This window comes from Nipponia nippon, unplaced genomic scaffold (genome assembly GCF_047370975.1).
Source record: "Nipponia nippon isolate SJK-2023a ecotype South Korea unplaced genomic scaffold, ASM4737097v1 scaffold_13, whole genome shotgun sequence".
Lineage (NCBI taxonomy): Eukaryota > Metazoa > Chordata > Aves > Pelecaniformes > Threskiornithidae > Nipponia > Nipponia nippon.
The window spans coordinates 5,320,050-5,343,965 of record NW_028262324.1 but is presented as its reverse complement, the minus strand read 5'-3'; the positions used below and the strand labels follow the sequence as shown (position 1 = coordinate 5,343,965).

The following is a 23,916-nucleotide window of genomic DNA, read 5'->3' as shown; positions in this document are numbered from 1 at the left end:
ATGGAAGGGACCTTTGAAGGCCATCTAGTCCATCCCCCGAAGTTTGGGTCTCTCTACTTAGAGGTCAATGTGCACCCCTCAGAGGTCTGAAGGTTCTTCTCCAGCATTTTCATATTCTGAAGTGCTTTTTCAAAGGGGCAAAGCCTTTCATGGACTCCAACCTAGAAGATTTCTTTATCACTACAGAAATCGCTACTGTCATTTGGGTCATACTTGCTATAGAGACAACCTTCAGAAAAGTTCTTGTTACAGCCTTAAGCTTCCCTGTTGCTTTCTTCTGTGGTTAAAAAAAAAAAAAAAGGAAAGAAAAAGAAAAAAAAAGAAAAAACCCCAAACACTGAGTGCAGATTAATAAAAGCATATGTAGCCAGCACAGCTTAGTCATTTGAAACCCTCATATACCGAGTGAGACGTAAGAGTTGTTCTTGACAGTAAGTTCTGAGTTTTCTAGTTTCTGGCTACAGGTGCAGGCTTCTCCTGTCTTTGACAAAATCTTTCATTAGGGGCTGCTGGTACCCAAGAATTCAGTCTTGGAAGTTTCACACCAACAATCCACTGGGTGATCTCTGACAGCACTGCATACTTGGAATTAAAATGAGGGGAAAAAGCAGTCTGCAATGTCTATGACAAGTCCCCATTTATTGCCATTGACAAGCAGCCTAATACTGACATCCAGAACCCTCTGTGCTCTCTTTCTGACCATTATAAATTACATATGCACCAAAAGAACCATACATAGAATAAATGTTAACACACTCGAGCAGCACTGAAAGACCTTGCAATTATTGGGTGTTATAAAGAAAACCCATCACTTTGAAATGTGAAAAGTGGCCAGCTTATGTGCACTACACACACAAATGCAAAGATGCAACTATGTCTACAGATAATGGCTTAAAATAACACCCTTTGACTCTAGACTTTCCACAAAATATTAACGGATTGATACTGCTCATACAGTAAACATTGTAATATGTGCAATTCGTTACAATTTAGTCGGAAAATCATCCAACAATAATAGCTTCCCCCACGATTTAATGCAAATTTCTTCCCTATAACTTGCATTTTTCAGTATCATATTTGCTTGGTCTCTAAAACTGAGTCACAAGATGACAAAAAAGTGCCCTTCAAGAACAAAAAACATACGTACATTTTCTGACTACAAAACAGTTTACAGGATTCCTTAATTACAGAAATCAGGATTTACAGCTTTGAGACCTTTTCTTCCCTTTCAGCTCTCAGTTTCCTGGCATCTTTACTCAAATAGCAACTATTTTAAGTTTTACTAATGGAATTTTAACTCACTACACCTTTTAGCAGCACATACATTGAGTACAGAACATACTACTCTTCCTAAAACCAAATCAAAATTCCTATCTCAATTTGTAAACATCTTGTAAAGCTGCTTTCCCCCCTCCTTGTTTTGCAAGATAATGCTTCCAAGATTCACCACTACAGGAGATGACAATCTTATCTTTTATATTTATTTCTGCATTTTAAACAACAATCTATCCCCACACCTTTTATGAATTTCTCAAAGCATTTTTAAAACTATTCTGGTTTTGTATGGTTCTTAAGTAAAATGTTTTATCTCTCTAGTCACATAAAAGAGACTAATTTTTCTGCTAAATTGTTTTCACTATAGCAGAAGCAAAAACTTTTAAACCGAATTTGTCTTTTTGTTTTTCCCTTCTAATTTTTGTTTTGTTTTGTTTTAAACTGTTGGGAAGGGAAAAATCACCTGTGTTACTGAAACAAATGGTGCACATCAAACATGGACTACAACATCCTGGAGTCCTGCTATTATAAAATAAGTACAGAATTACAATGCTTTAGATCTAAGAGGTTTTTTTAAATTATTTCTTACAATATTTTTAATACATAATTCCAAAATAATTATGGTCTACAGCTCCAAATCCTTTTTACTTGCTGCTCTCTGGAGAGGATCCGCAAAGGAGTAGAGAAGGAGGACTCAAAGTATGAATGTAGAATAGACACGTGACTGACAATGCATACATGGAAGGCTATATGTAGGAATGGTCTTGAATCATTCAGCTTGGAGCAAAAATCCAAGGACATCCAGAAAAATGCAGGAGCATTAACTTCTTTAAAGCATTAAATCTTCAATATTAATCTTTAAGTCAAATTTCAGGTATGACAGAAGAATTATGCGGTCGTAAATAATAAACTACAGTTTTTAATTCCATGCTATTGTAGCACTAAACTTTTTATGTTTTCTAACTAAACCAGGTACTAGAGAGAGAAACACTGAGTGGATGTTTGCTGATTTCTTTTAATCCGTTATCTGAAAAGTTTCAGTAAAATTTACTCAAGCCATCTTATTTGTAACAGCGTTCAAGACTGCCACATCTGTACAATGTCTAGCTAGATTTATTAAAGAACAGCAAAAATGGAATGCAAGATGCTGTGCAGATTATTCAATGAATCAGAAAGGCTTTTTGCATTATCAAATTATTATTTGTGTATCTAAAATTACAGTAAAAATTCCTGTACTGCTCTGCAATTGATATAGTACACTTTCCAGTGGGGCTTTTAGTAATAAATTTATACCTACTTCCTGGCATAAGTGAAAATCAAAAACATTGTATTGCTATTTCAAGAACAAAATCAAGTCAAACTCACTTTACCCAGATGAGAGAGTTGTAAAACTCTGGGTCAACAGATTCTAAATCCTTGAGTCCTACTGGCTTGTTTAGGATACGTTTATAGAACGGCAGAGAGAAACCAGTGTCAATGAATTTCCCATGGAACAAAGCCTGAAGAACATGAAAACAGACAAAATAATGCAAAGGATGATCGAATACTTAATATGACAACATTCTGTACTCTGTACCAATGAAATTTGACAGCCAAAGAATTAAAACAACCTAGAATATCATGACTGCTAATATGCTGAATTAACTTATACCAACAGTAGTTATATTCAAACCCCTGATAATAGTTTTAACTCAAAAATGAATTGTTTAATTATCCGTCTGATGGTACAACATTTATTTATAGGAAATTCACATGAGAGAACCTCTTTCTACTTTTGAACTTACCATGGCAATGAATCTTCCAATGAATCTGAAGTATTTCAGATGGTCTGGATTAATATAAGAGGCTGGGTTTATCTGTAAGCAGTAGTTATCTTTCCCTGCATATTCAAACAGGCAATACATTGGGTTCAAAACTTCATGTGACAACAGAAAGAACCATTCCCTGAAATCACACAAACAATAAAAACACATTTCAAAATAAATTACTTTAGAAATTACTTTAGCTAACTCGTGTTGACTTAGGAACTTGCTGGCACATAGGTAGTCAATTTGACTTCTTTACCAGAAAGTATGCTGGACCAAACTGAAACTAACCAAATTACGAATTAATATCCAAAATTACAATGATATACAACTGTCAGTGGTTTGGATAAAAAACATCCTTACCTAAATGAGCAGATTAGAAGTCTACCACTGATTTAAACTTTAGGGGTTTAGGGAATGCTAATTAATATATGCACTTCCCCGTTACAGTAAAGACTTCTGACTTGAAAGTAGATTTCTATTCACTTTTTCAATAAACCTCTACTTTGATATTAATGGTTGTGCCAAAGGCTTACTGTAGTTCAGTAAACTGTGCATCTCTTTAATCACTGAGACGATTAAAGTAATTCCTAACGCAAATTGCAAATAATTTTATTTATTATAATATAATAATTTATTATTTATAACTATGAATAAATAGTTATAAGACATGTGTGCATCTTAAGGAACTGTCTTCCTCAGATATTCTGAGGAAAGATAAGGCAAACTTCACTAATATTTTGGATGTACTGCAGTTTAAGTATCTACTTTGGAGAAGTCTTCATACCAACAACTTGCAGAAAAAGATATTATTTGCCATTTCAGTTTAGTTTACCTTGCAACACCTCCATAATCTAAGCCTTCTTCACCAGGGAAAATAACCCATAAACGTCTCCGTAGATCCTGAGGGCTGAAGCTCATTATCTTAGTAAAACAAAAACAATAAATTCTTTTTAAGAAAACAGCTATAAGCACTGGCTAGACTTATTACTATTTGCTATCAAGCAATATAGCATTTAATAATTCAGACCATAAAATGAACTATGAGCATGTGAAGTACCTGCTTATGGAATGTTCATGGAATTTGAAGCATTAGTGCAAACCTATTTCCATACATTAAAAAGCAAAAGATGTAAAAGAAAAAGAAATAATAATTCTGAAATTAAAGACTCTGGATACTTAGGCCAGCAGCCTGTCTGTAAGTATAAGACAGAAATCCAGCCAATAAATAATGGGCCCAAAGTGAGTAAATTTGGTATTTGTTAAATACCATACTGAATGGTATCCCAGTTACAAGTAATGAAGAGGCATGATCAAGGACTCAAAGAAATAAATTAGAAACAAAACAATAAGAAACATACGTTATACTTTTTTTCATTTTACAGCTTCACGTCCTAAAGACGATAATAAAAATCTAGCTGGTTTGTTTGTTAAGTTAGGAAGAATCATAGATGCTAAGGAACTTTACTAACGCTGGTTTTAATACAATGACCAAATATGTAATTATGCTGATTTGGTCAATTGTCAGAGGTTTACATAAAGAAATTTCACATAACACTTTTGTGTGTCCAAGAACCTTAAGTTTTTGTTGGCAATGAGAGGGACAGAATTTGGGTCAAGATTTGCATTTTTTAATCTCTCCTAGATGTCTGTAGTAATCATCACAAAAAATTTTATAACCCCAACAGAGATATCTGCAAGTGATGAATGACTAACAAGTATAAAAATCTAATTCAGGTCTTTGCGATTACGTCATCTAAATTATTGATAAGGCACCCTGTTTTCCTAAGGAAACCTAGGTTTGCTGTTGTTTACATAATTACATAATCTATCTCTTGATTCTTTCCAGGACGGTATAATTTCATTACCTCTACAGTTACTGTAAAAGGACCAAGTGCAATTTTAGAAATAAGGCTGGAGCTAACTTTCAGTTACAGGATTTATTTTGTCCCCTCTAACCCCTTTCATTTGAAGACATCGCCATTCCAAAAGAAAAGACTAACCAGCTGCACTGTTTGTTGCTTCTGCTAAGCCAGTTTACAGTAATTTTAACAAGAAAGCATTAATCCTTATTTAAAATATATTTGTCTCAAAACACACTATTCTATTTGTTCACATTTCCTGGCTTGACACATCTGTGATAATTCCTGCAAGAAATGAAGCCTGAAGACATATAGGAAGATAAAAAAATTCAGCTAGGGACAGAGGAAGCTAAAAGTTCCTGTCGTCTTAGATAAGGTCTGTATTTTCTTAAGTTACTTTTAAGACAGAAAAATACAGAAGTGGCCAAGAGGAGTATCTGCCAAGAGGAATTGTTCTGTGCACTTCCAATCCTGTTTCTATGTATCTTATTAGACTGACAAAGAGCTAGTTTTGGCTTCAATTTAACAAGCAACGGCAGTGATTTGTTGCCACAATGAACATTCAAAAAAGTAAACATAAAATTCAAAAGCACTTGAAAATATTGTATAGGAACAAATTTTAACCATGGTTTAGGTCTACAGACATTAACAAGAATTTTGCTACTAATAATCTAAATAGAATTAATAATTTTTGTTTTCTTTTAACCATTTCATTACTCATTTAAAGACCCCTAACACTCAGACTAAGATCAACAATATATTTTGGTACATAGCCCATGCTTACATAACACACTGTCAGGAAAAATGTGCCAACAAACATAAGCACAACATGAAAACTTCCTGAGAATGGGGAGCTGCTTTGCCACAGCGCTGCCCTCAAAATTTACTCAGATTTTAAAGAATTCTGAGGAAAAATAAAAAAAAAAAAAAAATCACCTTCTCTGTCAGATGAATCAGTCTTTAGAGCCAGAACTTCACGTTTTAGCATGATCTTTTAATATATAAGTCTGAATGTATCCTAACTATTAAACTAGTATTTTTTTTGTTAGTCTCACTTAAAATAACATTAGCAAGGTGTCAAAGGATCAAGAATGACATGTGACAATAAATTTAATCAACTCAACTTTTCATGCCCACTACTAACATGTTTTAATACAATACCTGTTGAAAAGAGTCCTCAAATAATGTTTTTCTGCTCGCTGTAATCTTTATGTGTTGTGGCATTGCCAGTTGCTGAAATGAGATTTTTTTAGAGGTGAAGTGTGCAATCACTTAAAGTTTCTAATACTGAGTTTGGACTGTTATTTGTTGTATATATTGTTTGAAGAGGTACAGTTGAATTTCACTAATCTGTATAAAACAAACCCAGTAATCAAGATACTTGAATTGTAATTTAATCCAAGAACAAATTGCTTCCAATATTGATATCTACAGTGAAGTATACATGTCTCCAGATCCTGCTTAGAACAGGTTCAAATACTGTACTCTCGTAAGACATCGGAAAATATTAAGATCATATTCTAAGTATTCTGCATATTCTAAGTCAGCAAGGCTTTCTACCCCAAAATTTAATAAAAAATTAGAAAAATCTATTCTGCACAAAATTCAAAGTGAAAAATTAGGCTAGTTTCTCTGTTATTTTTCAAAGGCTAATTCATTGACTCTTGAAAACTGGAACATTTAAACGTAAGACTTTTTCCTAACCACCAAGCTCCTTAGTTTTTTGATATACATAGAGGACCAAGACTGACACACTGGAATTTGATATTATATTAGAACATGTTAACATGCAACACAGTATCTTCTTCAATATTTAGACATGCATGTTCTTTGTGAAATGCCCTGTATTTTCTTCCAAAAGTATGTATTTGTGCAGAAAACAGATCTTGTATTAACTGTAAAAATACTGTGCCTCCATATATTCCCTTATTAACAGCAGAAAGAAAACACTATTCTGAAACCCACCACTTTAAAAATAAAGTAGCTAAATTGACGTTTTCCTTTATTCTAAAAGGTTTTAAAGCCATAACGTACCTAGCTTTAAAGCTTACATGAGTTTATACAAATCCTGTATTTACTCCCTCCTAATTTAACTCACCTTTAACCTTAAAGCAGTTTGATTATCTTTACTTGCAAGGCATTGAGGAGTTCATTTAAAGCATGTAAGCAAAACCCAAAAATTCAAACAAATATTCCCAAGAAATGAATCCGTACCTGACACCAGAATCTGAAATAATGGACCTTTGCCTTGAAATCGCGCACGTAAGCTATCTGGGGTCCATTGTCTCTGCAACCAAAAGGAGAAAAAAACCTGAATTTCAAAAAAGTGTTTCTGTGATTTAAGTAAAAGCCTGCTAATGTATTAGTTACACAGTTGTATGGTTTAGTTGGCTATCTAGTTGGAAGATACTTACTCCCATTTTTTGATTTTGGGGTGTAAGTTTTCTTGGTTTTAAACTAAAAAAAAAAATCTTCCTTTGTAAATTGTTGAGTGCATACACAGTACTTTTTCAACAGTATCTGATTATTAACTGTAAAAAAGAGGGGAACTGTAAATAAGGATGGGATGACAGTTAATTTAAGTTGGGAGTTAAATTCTGGTTTTAACAACATTCTGGTTCCTAAAAATACAAGGAAGAAAGGGTTGAGTGTACTTTTCAAAAGAAAGACTAGTAATTGGAAGGAAGGGATCTGGTCATCAACAGTAGTGACGAAGCTCCTCCATTACCCTCAGATCTTATGTACTACTTGGCAAGAAGGATTCTGAAGTGTTCAAACCACTGCCTTCTTCAGGGACAGTTATCAGTGGATGAAAAAAAAAAACCCACCCCAAAAAAACCCAAAACAAAACAAAAAAAAAGAAAAAATGAAGAAGTGTTACTACATGTAAAACTTTCTGCATAAAATCGTACGAAGAAAAAAAAACTTCCAAAAAAGATCCATGCTAAACTTCACTTTTGAAAACTTAGTAGAATGTTAAAAACACTTACAGAGCAGACTTGCCCGTGCGGGGATCTATATATGTAGTGGTTCTTCTATTGTGATCCACAAAATATGGAATACCATCCACAGTAAATCGCATTTCCCAGCCCTCTGGTAAGGGTTTCTCATTTAATTGACTACGGATACAAGAAAATAGATGGTAACTGATCAACTTAATACATCAATTCAATTGAACAAGACCCGAGACAGTAAAAAATTTTGGCAGATCTAGAAAAACTACGGATTGAGAACCTTCCCATTCAATATTTATTTTGCCTTTTTTTCTTCTTAGATTTCCATGCTCTCAATTAGACTAAAATGACTGTTTAAATAAACATTAGCTCATTTGGTTGCACTACCTGAAATAACAGCAAATAGAAACTTAAGGGAAAAATGTAAGCAAGGTTTATCGATGTTTCCTCCACTTAAACAGAATTTTATCTTCTAACTATTAGGTTTTTACTCAAAAACTGACATAATTTTAATAAGTAGCTTTTGGTACCTCATGTATAATCACAGTAGCCAAAAACTTAAAGAGTTTCAGAATGACAAAAATAAAAGAAAATGCAAATACTGGTCTTGTATAATTTTTTGACAACTTCCAACTCAATTTCGGTATAAACAAAAATAGCTCTCAATATATTTGGAAAACCGGAGTAGTATCACTCCAAAATACTCTGAGTGACTTCCCTCCATCGAACTACATTGTAGGACCACATTTCTAACTGTGAAGCCAGCACATTTGATTGTTGGGTTGTAGTAAGAGCAAGTGTTCTCCACACAGTCAGCTGCTGCGTACGTGACTGGGATGGAAGTTGTCATCTCTGGCTACAGCTATTACCCCTCCACACATACTAGGCTATTCCACTCCCCCTCCTCTTACTCCTTCTCTGTAGAGGACAGATGAAGTTGCTTCACCAAATGGAAATTTTCAGCTCAAACAGGAGGAGCTGGGATCGAACACCCTTCACCCTCAATTTCCTGCCTACATTCCCTACCTCAAAGAGTCAGAGTGACCAGAGCCCGAAATAAACAGTACTCCAGTACTTTGAGTAGTGCCTCAAGTTCTTTTTCTGCCTCTCTCTCTCTTCTTTTATTTATTTATTTTTTTTTTAAAAAGGTGTGAGGAGGGGTACTGCAGATTTTCAAATGTGTCTTCTTTCTGTCTCTTAGCTATTCGCTGTCTAGGAAATAATCAACTTCTTATGCAGGATCCTCTGCACTATTGTATCACTGTATGAAAGAAATCCCTCCCTCCCCCAATGACACAAATGTTTAGACATGTGTGTCTTTCTTATAAAAAGAGCAGAAGCTGTTCTGGGGAATGAACTAATTGCTGTTGACCAAGACTTTCCTGGTAATTCTACTATTGCCAAGTAACATTTTGACAGTTTCCATTTTAGCTAGTATCTTTTGATATTTTAATGGGCTGTCTGAAATTTGTGTAGGATAGTCCATTTTTCAGCTGTGGGCAGCATTTCCTAGCTCTCAGTCTCACTACTTTGTTACATTTTCATTCCAGACTTACATGAAGCTGCAACTGATTTCTTACCCCTGACTCCTGGGATCTTCCCACTGAGTGATTCGTGTGTTGTGATTGACAAAATACACTCTGCCATTGCTGTCAGTTCTCTTTTCTGAAAAGATGCAGAAGGAAAAAAATTTCAATACCTGCTTAATGTATTGCTGAGACTACACAAAATGAAATAAATAAATAAAATCAATCAACAGACCCTGCCACAGCCTCTGCTGTCTTCAGGTTTCTCTGTACCTCCTTTGCCTCGACATCTTTTCCCTTTCATTGACATTATTCCTTAACAAGCTATTCACAAACAGGAACCTGTCTTAATACTACTGACTGCTAACAGTCATACGAAACTGCACCATCCCCTATCCTTGGTGAAAAGCTGCTCTTAATGGTGTTCATAGGTAAGTTCTTTACATCCCAATTCTTACCCTGAAAAGTTCAGCTATCTCTGCCTGCACTGCTTATACCAACAATCCTGACCACAAGAGAGATTCTGGGCATCACAACAACAATATAAACATTTGCGTGAAGGAAGTAGCTCATCAGAGGAGATTTACCTTCACTAGATCTATTGGCCTACTGCTCGCACTTTTTAAAAAGGTTTTTCAGTATTTTTGCAAGTTAAAAATTGATATGGATTAAAATATTGATGAAGTTGGAATTTCCATCTTAAGATCCTTTACTATGCTATTTCCTTTACTATGCTATTTATTTTTCAATTGTAGGAAAAAATTAATTGGAAGAAAGAAAAAATGCAAGCTGTTTTCTCCACAGTAAATTCCAGCTGCTTCGATTATTGTGACATACCTTACAAGCAAAATAGCCAGTGAACACAAAACAGGTAACAGATGTATACACAAGTATCAAGAAAGTACAAGGGCTTCATATTCAAATTATGAGCAGGGAATAAAAAAAGATCAATGCATTTTCCAAGAAAATACATTTATATTTTCTCTCAGAGAGTTTAGTGTATGCTCATGATTGAACAAAGCTTATTAAGTGCCCCAGCTTGGTCTTCTGTACCATTCTGCAGCTCTTTATGCAATTTTTGTTTAGTGTTGCAAGAGAAATACAGAATACAGAATACAAATTATAAAAACAGGCCAAAATCTGACTACCCCAGGTAGAAAGCTTCAGTTTACAAGAGAAGTCTAGAAGTAGACACTTGTCTATGAGAGTTACACTGATAGCAGAATTCAACACAATGTGGAAACTCAGTTTTGTTGTTTCCTGGGCAATGCCAGCCTGAAGAAATTTCTTTGAAATGTTATATAAGTTATGCAACAAAGCACAAGTGAGGGGAACAACAATTTTATGGTATGAAATTGCATCAATCCCAGAACTAAAAATCCAAATGTTACGTCTGAAAAACAAACAAGCCAAAAACCCAGGTCTAATTCTGCCAAGTAATTACTTGCTTTGAAATTACACAATTCTGAGAACTTTGCCTATGTATCATGAAACTTGAATTCTCATACCTGCTTGATAGTCACACCAGAAATTAGTTTTACACTTACATTTTTGTACACCCCTGTGCTGGTTTTGGCTGGGGTAGAGTTAATTTTCTTCATAGTAGCTAGTATGGGGCTATGTTTTGGATTTGTGCTGAAAACAGGGTTGATAACACAGGGATGTTTTAGTTACTGCTGAGCAGTGCTTACACAGAGTCAAGGCCTTTTCTGCCTCTCACCCCACCCCACCAGCGAGCAGGCTGGGGGTGCACAAGGAGTTGGGAGGGGGCACAGCCGGGACAGCTGACCCCAGCTGACCACAGGGCTATCCCACACCATATGGCGTCATGCTCAGCATATAAAGCTGGGGGAAGAAGAAGGAAGGGGAGGACATTCGCAGTGATGATGTCTGTCTCCCCAAGTAACCGTTACGTGTGATGGAGCCCTGCTTTCCTGGGGATGGCTGAGCACCTGCCTGCCGATGGGAAGTGATGAATGGATTCCTTGTTTGTCTTTGCTTGTGTGTGCGGCTTCTGCTTTACCTATAAAAGTGTCTTTCTGTCAACCCATGAGTTTTCTCACTTTTACCCTTCTGATTCTCTCCCCCATCCCACCAGGGGGGAGTGAGCAAGCAGCTGTGTGGTGCTTAGTTGCTGGCTGGGGTTAAACCATGACACACACACACCCCCCCTTATATGAACTGTACATTGTTAACCCTGTAAAGTACAAACCCAAATTTATTCCAGGGAGAGGGGCAAGTCAAGAAGTGGTTAGTTATCATTATAAAAAAACATTTTCAGACCAACAATACTCTCTAGGAATTGGCTTGGAGAGGGAATTTGGCAGTCTGATTTAGAGGGGCTTTGGAGTCTGATTTGGCAGGAATGGGATGGGGGCGGGGGAATCTTCACTAATGGAAGTAGTAAAAAAAGGATGACAGTGTGAAAGAAGCTATTATGATAGTTACAGGGAGTAAACCAGAATACAGTTTCTAATCTACTTTGAAATTGCACATCCTTGTCAGGACTCTGTTTTAACAGCACATTTGATTAGATTTAAAAGATTTTTAATCCAGATTTTCATTTTAAAAAACTAACCTAGAACAGCTGACAAAATAATTTGGCGGAAGTATGCTTTAATGTTTAATTACATTGCATTACAAAACACTTTCAAGTCAGTCTTACCCCATCCATGTGGCAGGGGGCCAAGAGGATCAAACTCTTTGTTCTGTGTGGATGAAAAGTCCTGGTTCTGCAAGTCACACAAACAAATGGCGCATTAATGACTAGTCATTTGCTTTCCAGATGTTCTACCACAGCCACCATGAATTATTGAAGTAAATGCGTTTTTGTTAATGTTACATATAAGCAAAGATGCCAGCAATTTATTTTTCTCCACATAGGAGGCCTATTTTACAGATCTTGGCATGCTTAATTAACTACAGTGCCAAGAAAATTATTCTTTGTTTAGTGCCCCTGCCTACGCAGAAGGGAAATTAGTACAGTAGCACCCAAAACAATGAGAACATAAACCGCTTCATTCCTGCATTCAGTACAGTTCTCCCGACCACCTTTTATGAGGTCCATTATTATTCTCTACACATACAGCAAATTCAGAATGTACACCATTCTTGATAAACTTGTAGCATGAGTCAGAGTTATCTAAAGTCTAATATTCAGAGGTAAACAATGGATGTAAAATTCTGGAAGAATTATTTTCAATTTCCCTGCTTTCATAACATAATTGTGCATATTTCATTTTACCGAAAGCAGAAATACATGTCCTGTGAGCCTGCTTACTTTCCACGTCTTTGGGCAAGCCAATACAAGACACAATAAAAGTAAACCAGCTTATTACTAAGCTGTAGTTTGTTTTGAACCATGGCTTTTATTAATATTGTACATAAATTTTATCGAAGAACTCCACCTATATTTAGCTGACAAAAAAAAAAATATGTGCTGCCTCCAGTCATTGCAAGGACATGAACTAAGGTTACCAATTATTACTTCCTGCCATGCTACACACACAAAGATACTATATTATCATAAAGAATAAACCATAGCAAACTCTGGTATCTTTATAGGGAAGTCACCCACAAGCATGCCCAAAACCCAAATACATACATATTTTCAATATGTGGAAGAGAGACTAATGCATTTAAAATTTGAAAAAGATACCTCTCTTACTTAACCTTTATAGTAATCATTATATTCCTTACCCCATAAATAAATCTCTGGTTAAATTGCTGCATAGCTCCTTGAAGCTGACTGCGCTGAAGCTGCCACTGCTCATAATTTCGGACAGACTCTAGTGTTGGTCTCTGCCACGTTGTTGTTCTAGTGAAGTGGTCAACATAATAAATTCTCCCCATGTTGTCAACTCGTCGCTCCCAGCTTTTAAAAAAAATTACAAGCAACAGTTCTCAATAGCAGGCAATTTTAAGGGCTCAGAAGCACTTTTAGGTAGACAGGCAGTATGTTGGAAGTGGATATAAAGCATGGGCTCATCAGCAGACATTTTTCTCTCCTTTTCCTCTCCACTAAAACTATGTAAGAGCTAAAATTGTTTGACGAGAATCATTTTTACTTTGTCACACACTATACCAAGTCAGACTCATGCCATTTACTGTACTTCCAGGATTTTTTGAAATAGTTTTCAAGAGCTACACAAACCACTGTCAGTACTACACTGTCATTACTGCATTTATCCTGCCCAACCCATACGACAATAGTCTGCTGGTTTCTTCTAAAAAGACAGCAAATACCCTGAGAGTTGGGCTGTAAAATGCAAGATTTCCTCACACTCTAATTTGGCAGAAAAGGAAGGTGTGGGCACAGGGTTTTGGTTTGGTTTTTTGTTTTGGTTTGGGTTGTTGGCTTGTTGTTTTCTTTTTTATTAATTTTCAGTTCATATGAAATCAGTACTATTTACAAAACGAGTGAAAACACTACCATTCTGAATAAGTTTAAGTAATACACTAGTCAATCCTTTCAGAGAGCTCAAAATAAATTGAATATGACAGATGGGTTCCCTTTATGAGACTGTCTGCCAGTTTTTGTTCTTTAATATCAAAAGTTCTCTTTAGTATCCCCACATTTTTACTTTGTAATTCTGTACTGCATGAGAACCACTTGAGTATGAATGAAGTGTAACAGAATAATTCTTCTGTTTTTCTTACTTTTTTTTTTAAATAAGAAACATAGAACAAACGTGAACACCACTTCCATGCAGAGACTAACATCACCGGCTGTTCTGATGCTAACAGCTGGAAAAACCTAATAACCAAAGCTGTTTTATAAGAGCATAGTAAATTAGCAGCTGGGAACCCTGAGACAAGATCAAAGGATTGCAAACAGTAACCTCAGGATAAAGAGGTAACCAAGGGCATTCTTGCTCAAGCTGATAGTTACCTCAATCCCAAAATACTTTCCTGTGGTTTTGGTTCTCTTCTACAGTTGGGGGTGTCTACTGTCTTTAACTTAAATCTGTTCCTCAGTAAAGATGCACTTGCTTAATCTTTGACAGGAAATTCAGATTCTGTTATTTTTAACATTCAACTCTTTTACATACTATGTACTATGCATTTTTGCAGAATTCCTTGGAGACAACCTGAAGCAATTGTTTGCACTGGGTTCACATTTCTATTTACAAACATGCTTTCTAGCTTTAGTAAACTGTCAGTCAACTAATTTCTGAAAAATCCAGGTATCCTAGATAATCATATGACTTATCCTGGCTCACCTTGGAGGAAGAGGCTCTGGCCGATCCCACGTTGTTCTTTTTTCAACGTGATCTACATAGTATACTCGACCATGTTGGTCTACTCTTTGCTCCCAACTGCAAATAAAACAATATTTTTATCTTCCTCCAGATCAAACTACTCCAATCATTCATCTACAGTATAAAGATGAGAAATGTTTGTTTTCATAAAACACTTATTTCTAAATAAAACACTTGAAACAAACACTTGATTCATGAGATACACCAAAATGCTGCACAATATACAGTGGTACAATGTTCATATTAACAGTATTTCTATGTCAACTAGAATACAAAAAAAGTTCTACATGACCACCTTTAGTTTCTGGGAAACTGAAGCTAAAATTCGTGCCTACACATACAACTTTAGCAAGCAATGAAGCCAAGTTTTGTATTCAATATCAAGTATATCAATAACCTGTTGAACAGAATAATCTGTAGAGCATAATCCTCTTTTAGAGTAACATTAATTCAATTTAAATCCTTAAAATATGCAAATTTTGCATAGATCACATATATGCAGAGTTCATCATAAGGGCAGTGGTCACATTTTCTGCATATGCAGCATTTGGGATACCAACTTACCCCTGTATTTGCATCAAATGTAACACTGCGGGGGAAAAAAGTATGCTAATTTGCCATTTCTGTTGAAATCAAAATGGTAAAGCAACAACCAATGTTTTCAAGACTGCTTTTATATTTCACAGTTATCCTGTGAGTAAGAGAGGTAATTCAGACCTCTTCTACCTTTTGGTTCAACCTCGTGCAAATTAAGGCAGTTATGAAAACCTCCAAATTAATATCGGGGGCAACTTTTGTCATGCAGCAAAAGGCAGATGTTATGAATGTTTTGTTACACCTACTCTAAGTAAAATAAAGTAAAACCAGAAATGGTACCGCAAAAAAACCAACCAAACAAAACCAAATCATTAAACTCGTACCCAGGTGGAAGAGGGCCTTGACTGACTGTAGTAAGTGCCTGAGGTGGAGGATTTACTGGCTGGACTTGTCTTGATACTGGAGGTGTGGTGAGTGTAGCAGTTGCAGGAGCTGTTGTTGCAGCTGTTGCCCCCTCAGGGCTCTGTTCTGAAGATGTATTTGCAGCTGTACCTGCCAGTGATCCTGCACTGGCCCCATCATTTTCTGTGGATACGGATGAAGGACCATTTACACTTGCTATGATGTCAAAAACAGAAGGAAAAAAGCCTTTAACTGATATTTACCACCAATCTATTCTAGTTGTAAATCACAAAAGTAAACGTGCAAGAGCTGGTATTTCCAAGTGCACACATACAGCCACATTTTACAGCTTACATAAAAACTAAAAAACAATTTTGTCTCACTTTGTAAAAATGCTTTAATCCAAGAACTGCCATCAACGGTGCAATTTTTATATTTCTGATAGAATAAATCATATTTACCAAAGCAAGTTGTCTGCATTCTGTAAATGCTAAACGACTATAAACAAAAAACCCCTTTCTTGCATTGATGAGTTAATTATTTTCCATTTATTATTTGGAATAATAATTTAAAAGATAACAAGCATAAAATTTTCAAGAAGAGATTCAACATTGCATGGAAAGAAATTATCGGAATGGGAGGGGAATACATACATTCTTTAAACTTTTTCATTTTTTTCTGAATGCCGTTTGGCAGGTGGGATTAAAAGTTGTATACAAGTCAGGCCTTATTACTGAACTACAGTGGATTAATCTTTTAAAGTAATTACTGTATCGCATTTTCCCATCCAGACTCAGCATTTAACAATTGCAATAATGAGACTACTGAAACAGATTGCAGCGTATGGGGGTAAAAGAGCTACCCTAAAAACATCAACTAACTTTTCAGGACTACTTGTCTTAAAGTTCTCTAGTTTTTAAATAATCAAATAAAATAAAAAAAAAAATCTATCCATTTCAGTGCAAAAGAGTAATGAATGTTTTAAGTGCTGCTTTTCACAGAATTTAACTAGAATTGCAGAAACAAATAACTAGTATTTCAAAACCCAGTATTATCAACTTGAGACGGTTCTGTGAGTCCTTCAGTAGATTGCATCTCAAGCCTCAAACTCAGCGGATGTCAGCGCAGCAGTAGCATTCACTTGTCTTCTTTCGGTCTCCACTATATGTAGCAGTATCACTGCAATCATTACTTAGCAGACATGGAAGGAAAAAATTTCTAGTAATAGGAACAATGATTAAACAAAATGTACTGAATGCAAGCTAAAAAATAGTCCTTCAGAAGTTATCTGCCAAAGAATTTACCATGAAAAAAATGTAGTTAAAAATCATCATCAGCAACAGCTATGTTCATTCAAAGAGTGTGCAGCTTTGAAATGAATGTCTGGCCCTAGAATACATACCAGCTACTGAAGCGGGTCTGCGGGGAGTGGGTGGAGGTGGTCTAGAAGGCCTGGGAGGTCTAGAAGGTTTGCAGTTTCCATTTGTGAGTAATGGAGAATCACTGCCATTAACAGTCTTGTTTTCATTGGGAGAAGCGTCTTCACAGCTTTCAAGGCCATTTGAGTTAGTCCTTTTGCAGGAAAAGATAGAAAGGAGAACTGTTCTAATAGTGTATGGATGACATTAAAGTTTATGGAAGACACCAGAATGTAAGGTATGACTAGCTGAGATTCTTACATTCATAATAATTATAAGAACCTATATGTCTGTATAAACATACTAACAGTTTATCTCCTGAGGTATATGAAACCTCAACTGATGAAAAGGTTGTGAAATAGATGTATATAACACATCTGTCACTGAATTCTCCTCTTTCATTTCCCAACTCGATACACCTGCCTTTAGGCCCAGGCTCTGAATTTTGCTGCTGAGCTATTTCCGCCTGTGAACTCCGCTTGTCTCTAATCAGATGGGAAGCTAAGACCTGAGAACAGCCTGTGTGCATTTGCTCCACAGGGCTAGCATATGCTCAGAACACACAGAATGCTTCAAATTTTTAGAAAAAAATAATTACACATACACTAATTTTCCCCCTAAACTCAATTCTGAAAAGGGCTGGAGAATTTAGGACTAAACATTAAAGTTTTGACAAACATCTATGAATATAAGCTTCTCAACTTTACAAGAATTAAGAAACTAAATAGCAGTACTCACCCATTCTGTACTGTTCAGTTATACCTAGCAGTGTATTATTCTGATATATTTGTAGCTCCCTTAAGCAGAGTTATAGGTACCTACATCTTTACTTCTAAAGCATTTTATTTTCAGGATATGTTGAGCAAAATAAAAAGATTGTCAACTAAAATTCTAGTGAATTGACAGGTCAAGTGCATAGGCTATCAGTAATAAAATCATAGGTTACAGTTTCAGCCCAGTACCTCTAAAATTACGTTCCTTTAAATGTACACAAAATAAAAACCAGTAGGTAAGCCCAAGTAAATCACAAGTCATAGAGAATCAAGTAGAATCATGTACATTTGACCTCAATATCACTGTCAAACACACTTTTGCTCTATACAAGGTGTGGTGCACATAATTCATACCATACCACACCAACCTCAAAGTAAATGACTATGAAACAGTGTACAAATCATTAGCGATCTGAAGTTTGCAAGAGCTATAGCCTAGGTTTTTCTCAGTCCCAGAAAGCATACTGCTGCTGTTTGAATATTAAAGTCAAAAGTGTAACCTTTTATCTTTAGTGTATTTGACCAGTTGGCTTAAGGTATAATAACGCATATCAACACATTATTATACATGTAACAATAACCACTGCTAGACATATTCCAGATCATTTACACGATCCTCAAAATGGACCTTTAATGAACACCAAGAACTCCACCGGTTGGTACTAAAACCAAACCAGCTATTATTACTACCATTATTATGCTATTACACACACAGGCATTCTGAATACCCAAGCATGGAAACATTCTTCTGAGCATGAAAAGGGAAGAGAACAAAAATAAACTTTCATGGGAAGACTTTAGATGACATAGCTAAGAAAGTTACAATCTATTAAAAAAAAAAAAAGTGAAATTTAACTTAGCTACTCCTACTTATGTCATCCAAGAGCGCTGTGCATTGTACAGATCCTTAAAATACTTGTAGTACTGGGAACTAATTAAAGTGGCATGGTGCTCATCGCCATCAAGTATGGTCACACTTTTATCCTACAAAGCAGCAAGGTACATAATCCAATATCGACCTTAAAACTTTGCAACTGCTAGACAGCTTTTGGTATCTTCTTAACAAAGCTAAATATAATTTTGATACCTCCATGCTATAAAGCAAAACAGTGTGAAAATAACCAGTGCCATTTACTCACCAGTGGGATTATTTTTATTTATATATATATATATATATATTTATATATATTTATATATATATATATATATATTTTACTTTGGTTAATCATTGGGAGAAGGATGAACAACACGAAGGGGGAAAAAAAAAACCCAAAACAACAAACAAACAACAAAAGATCAGCCAGGTATGGAGGCAAACTGAAGCTCGAAGATGGGGCTCATATAGGAAACAATTTAATATGTGAATGTACAATGGTACAGTATTTTTGTTTAGGACATGCTCAGATCTTAACAGATACTGTGGCAGGGCATACTCAGAAATTTTTAAATTGTCTTCTTCATAAAACATTTTTCAATTGTCGTCTTTATAAAACAATTTGTCTTTCAAAACTGCAAACACTAAAAGGCAGTATAAAAAAAAAAAAAAAGGAAAAAAGTCTTACCGTGTATCATTCCTTACTTTGGAGCTATCGTTCTGTGTAGGACCTTAAATACCAGAAAGAAAAAGACAATAGAAGTATAAGCAACATTCTGAAAAATTTCCAAGAAATCAAGTAGTCTTTAATGCTCACATTTCTTTCAAATGTGGAGGTGATACTGCTTATCTACTGTCTTATTTCAAACCTGTATACATTTTGCATGTCTACATATATGTGTGTGTACACATTTTTATTTTTTTTTTAAACGACTGCCACTGTGAATAATATTTTCACCTTATGGAAGATATAGCAGGATATCATTTGACTGTATGAATATTCTCAAACACACACAGTTCAACAACGTTGCCTCCTGTCTTTGTAGCAGTATTAAGCAGTGTTCTCTATTCTTCAAGTGGAGCCAGCTTTTCATATTCTCTCCCTTTTCAACGATAACAGGCAGAGCAGGAAGGGCAACAACTTCTCTAAAATCTTCTCTCTGGTTGGCTAGCAAGCAACCACAGGGGCTTTGTTTACTGAGGCTCTCTAGCCTGGACCCTTCTCTTTCTCTGTAAATTATTTAGCATAAAGGCATTCAAGCAGGTACAAAACATGGCTGCACTCCAAACAAAATTATAGCAGCTCAGCCTAGATTAGCAAACGTTTTGCAAGTGCTTATTCATCCAGCTTGGAAATATTTGCCTTTTTTGCCAGCATTTGCAATATTTGAACATGCAGCACAGAACTGCTCCTTGATGTAGACAGCACAAATACTTTATTTCCATAGAATTAAACAAATGTCATTAACAAAGAAATCAGTTACCAGTTCTGATAGGAACTGTGTACAGATCTAAGCCAAAGGCAAGGATGCAGTCATGTAAAGGCTTACGATATTGTGCTGTTAGCGGGCTGTGTACGGAAGTGATTTTAATTCCAGAAACAGAAATCTTAACTTAAAAAGCTACTCAATAAACAACGTATTTGCCTGTAAGTACCTTTAGTCTGTACAATAAGAATGTGTTAGACTACTTTAAGATTTAACACTTTCCTCATGTCCTCGAGTCCCCTGATTATCTGGGAACCCTCTGCTGAACTTCTGGCTTGGTATGTCAACATGTCTGTACTGTCAAGCCCCAAACTGTATATAAGTACTCGACTCCACTACTGCATACCTCTTTCTACTTGCTAGCACCTTTTTCTCAGTAGGTGAATTTCAGGAAATGGAAGAAAGCGCAGCCGAAAACTGAGTATTGCATAAGAGGAAACTTTGTTACTTTCACTGGGTATTTCTATCAACACACTTCAGCCCTGCTGGGCAAGCCCCACACAGTCCCAGCATTTGGCTTTTATTTAAAAAAAAAAAAAATCCCACATCATCAGATCATGCGATTGATCCTTTTAACAAGATGCAAGGAAAGATGGACTAAAAGCTTTAAGAAGTGTGTTAAGTCAATTTTCCTATGATACTTAGGTGGAATCTCATAGCAACCTCCTCCAGTCCTTTTTAAAAAACCCAGAAGCCTAAAAATTGCCAATTAACTGCCTAGCTAGTTGCTACAGCAGACAGTCTCTCCACTGCTGCCTTCTGGAGAAATAACCTCTTATCTATTTCTACTTTGCAATGTACAATACCCTCAGAAATGCTCCCTTGCCTGTCCTGCACCAATGGAACTAAAAACCCTTACTTTTTATTTTAGCGTCATTACACATTTTACACGTAATCAAGATTTTCAATTAAAAATCATACTAGTTGTCTGAAACTGAAGACACTAACTAAACAGAATAGTGAATCCCTCTCTGCAGCACTCCACAGGGAACAAAATCCATGAAAACATTTATTTAAGTGAGATATTTTAAGAAAAAACAAATATAAACCCCTGTCTCCTAGTGAGCAGAACACTTATGATGATGATATCAAACTAACTTATTTTAGATTCTTTTCTGTTTATGATGTTATTAAACATTCAGGGAAGCTAGAGGCTTTCTTTAAAGTTTCGGACTGCTAGATATAAATTAGCAAAGTCCAGAAAATAAAGATGCTGATCCTATTTTCGTTACAGTAAGGCTGAAAATCTTCACTGTGGACTATGACTCCACCTCAAATAAAAATGCATAAGAGTTCTGGTCTCTACAAACAGGAAGTTATAGAAACGGCTGTTATTATGATTATTAAAACATTGTGTTAAAGCTTCCTGAAAAAAAAAGCTTTGTATACCATATATTATGTAGAGGGCACATTTGACTTGAAAGTTACTTACTTCTTGTACTTGAGGCATCACCGTTGGTTAGGAGCTCAGGATCTACCTGCATCCCATCTAGACAGACAGACAAATCTCCTACCACTTCTGCTGGTTCTCTGTCACCAACAAGATGCAATGTCACCACAACCTGCTCAACTGAAAAAGTACAGAAAAGAATGGGAGTTTATCTTACCACATGACAAAAACGTGCATTTTCTTCAAGAAGGCAATCATAGACCACAGTGATCAAGGGGAAAAAAAAAAAAACAAAAAACAACAAAACCAAAACAAAACCCAGCTCTGTCTCCAAAATTTTTTAAGTTTTGTGTGGTAAAACCAATCATTTCCAGATGTCAGTAAAAAGTCATTATTTCCACAAAAAGGGGAAAACTGGAGCATAAGCTTGTTGCTGCCTAATGAAAGGATTATCATTACAGCAGAGATTGAGTATCACACTTCTGCCCACGCTTCTAAAGCAATTAATACTCCTGTCCTCAAAAACCTATACTTAGGAAATGTAATTCACCTTATTCTTCATACAGAGCAGATATCAATTCTATCTTCCGCTTAAAATATTTCACATTTATCTAATGACATCAAGATTCACATTTAGAATGTGAAGATTTTGCATCACATCCCCAGACAAAAGGTATTTTCAGGGTAAATAACTGTTTTCCAGTGAAACAGAACTGCAAATAAACATTCTTGATGAAATGGTTTGAAACAAAATTCAGTGAATTACAGCAGGATATCTGGTGTCATACAGAACAATGTAGTTACTCAAGGTAATTTTCACCCAGACTCAGCAGGACAGTAGCACGCTGTCAGGAGAACACCTTATTACACTGCCATCAACATGCTGCCTTTACAATGCCTACCTCTGAAAGTCCAGAAGCAAACACCTCTTTAAAGGACAGAATGTAAGTATGACAGCACAAAGTTACACGCTGTAGCAACACAAATTCTCTAACGGGTGTGTAGAATTTTATACTTGTCTTTCAAGCTTCATAGGATGCACATACTGCCTAAAGGCTAACTAGTTCTAAGATGCATGAAATAATACAACATATCCCCGTAACACTATTTAGAACAAAAATAACTTTACACATTTCCTGGTCTAGCATCAGGAACATATCAGAGTTTTCATTTTTAAGCTATATAAAAGGAAACACTCTTTTCCTTAATTAGGCTTTCACTCTTGCTCATACTAACAAAGTGAAAAATACCATGCTTTCAATGACACCATAGCAGACTGTGTATAACGAAAAAAAGATTACACTGAAAAAGGAGGGGGAAGCTCATAAGTGCAATCTGTAGCAACAAAAGGAATTCTTAGGGGCCATCTACAGAGTTGCACACAGCACTCACTAACAGACAATTCCTGGCAAATGCTACAGCATTCCAAGGTATTGTTAATCTTATACTTACGTTTCATACTGTTTGATTTCAAAGTCTCATGAATATCCAGAGCAGCACTTCCCAGAAGGACATCAGATTTTAATGTTTGATGGCTCCACACTCGAAAGTTTAATTTACTTACAGGCGTGACAATTCTGAAAAGAAAAAGTTGAGCAATGTGTAAGGGCATTTGTTGGCAGGGGAAGTGGGTGAACTGAGCAATCTACTTCAACTGTGACTTACAATTATTTAAAAACAAAGAAATAACGGTGGTAACATTGAACCATTTCTAATTATCACATTCTAGTATGCAGTCACGTTTATATGTCATGTAAATCAAGGCTGTTGCAAGACTGTGTATTTTTTATTATTACTATTTTAAGGAAAATATCTATAGAAAAACTACCAGCTCACACTCAGCATCTGAATGTAACCAGGATTAGAAAAAAAGATGGATTCTTGCAGGTTCATATTTCATGAGTGTTCAGCATTTGCGTACCTTGATGTGAGAATTTTTCACACAGAGAGAGAAGACAGCAAATTTGCTTTCTGAAGAGGTTATCAGAAAATTTTAGGACATCCCATAAAAAGGGAAGTACTCAGAAATACTAAAAATTATTTCAAGTCTTTTTAGAAGATGACTGGTCCCCTAGTAAGCTGGCACATACTTACATCATATTATGACAAAGAAGCAGGAATATATACAAAATTATTTAACATTTTACTAGTATACTTCTGGCTTCACAATGCATTTACTGAGAACAGAAGAACATGCTACATCTTCCATGGCTTAACAATTCAAAAACTTCCCTCACCATTTCCAGGAGTAGGATGTATTATTTCTACAGTGTGCTAATTTGATTATGTCCTTGGGAGAACTGGTTCCAGATCTACTGCCAGAAAAGTCCCTTATGGACCCAACTATCACAA

The 23,916-nt window shown here is 35.8% G+C and overlaps 1 protein-coding gene across 6 annotated transcripts in view; it reads right to left on the bottom strand.

Annotated features, from left to right (window-relative positions):
- The window catches only part of ITCH (itchy E3 ubiquitin protein ligase), a 69,488-nt gene that overhangs the window by 14,735 nt on the left and 30,837 nt on the right, over nucleotides 1-23,916 (bottom strand). For 5 of the 6 annotated variants that reach the window (XR_015702917.1, XM_087749530.1, XM_087749526.1 and 2 more), the window contains 15 exons: nucleotides 23,017-23,141; nucleotides 21,607-21,744; nucleotides 19,376-19,418; nucleotides 17,025-17,194; nucleotides 15,604-15,838; nucleotides 14,645-14,740; nucleotides 13,122-13,296; nucleotides 12,088-12,154; nucleotides 9,477-9,561; nucleotides 7,933-8,061; nucleotides 7,157-7,229; nucleotides 6,104-6,175; nucleotides 3,916-4,004; nucleotides 3,060-3,219; nucleotides 2,641-2,774 (listed from right to left, as the gene is read on the bottom strand). Coding sequence is in view for 5 of the 6 variants with exons in the window: in XM_087749526.1 (XP_087605652.1) it covers nucleotides 2,641-2,774; nucleotides 3,060-3,219; nucleotides 3,916-4,004; nucleotides 6,104-6,175; nucleotides 7,157-7,229; nucleotides 7,933-8,061; nucleotides 9,477-9,561; nucleotides 12,088-12,154; nucleotides 13,122-13,296; nucleotides 14,645-14,740; nucleotides 15,604-15,838; nucleotides 17,025-17,194; nucleotides 19,376-19,418; nucleotides 21,607-21,744; nucleotides 23,017-23,141 (1,791 nt within the window). In the remaining variant the exon portion in view is untranslated. The remainder of the gene's footprint in view (nucleotides 1-2,640; nucleotides 2,775-3,059; nucleotides 3,220-3,915; nucleotides 4,005-6,103; nucleotides 6,176-7,156; nucleotides 7,230-7,932; nucleotides 8,062-9,476; nucleotides 9,562-12,087; nucleotides 12,155-13,121; nucleotides 13,297-14,644; nucleotides 14,741-15,603; nucleotides 15,839-17,024; nucleotides 17,195-19,375; nucleotides 19,419-21,606; nucleotides 21,745-23,016; nucleotides 23,142-23,916) is intronic. The other variant, XM_087749528.1, reaches the window with a different exon arrangement.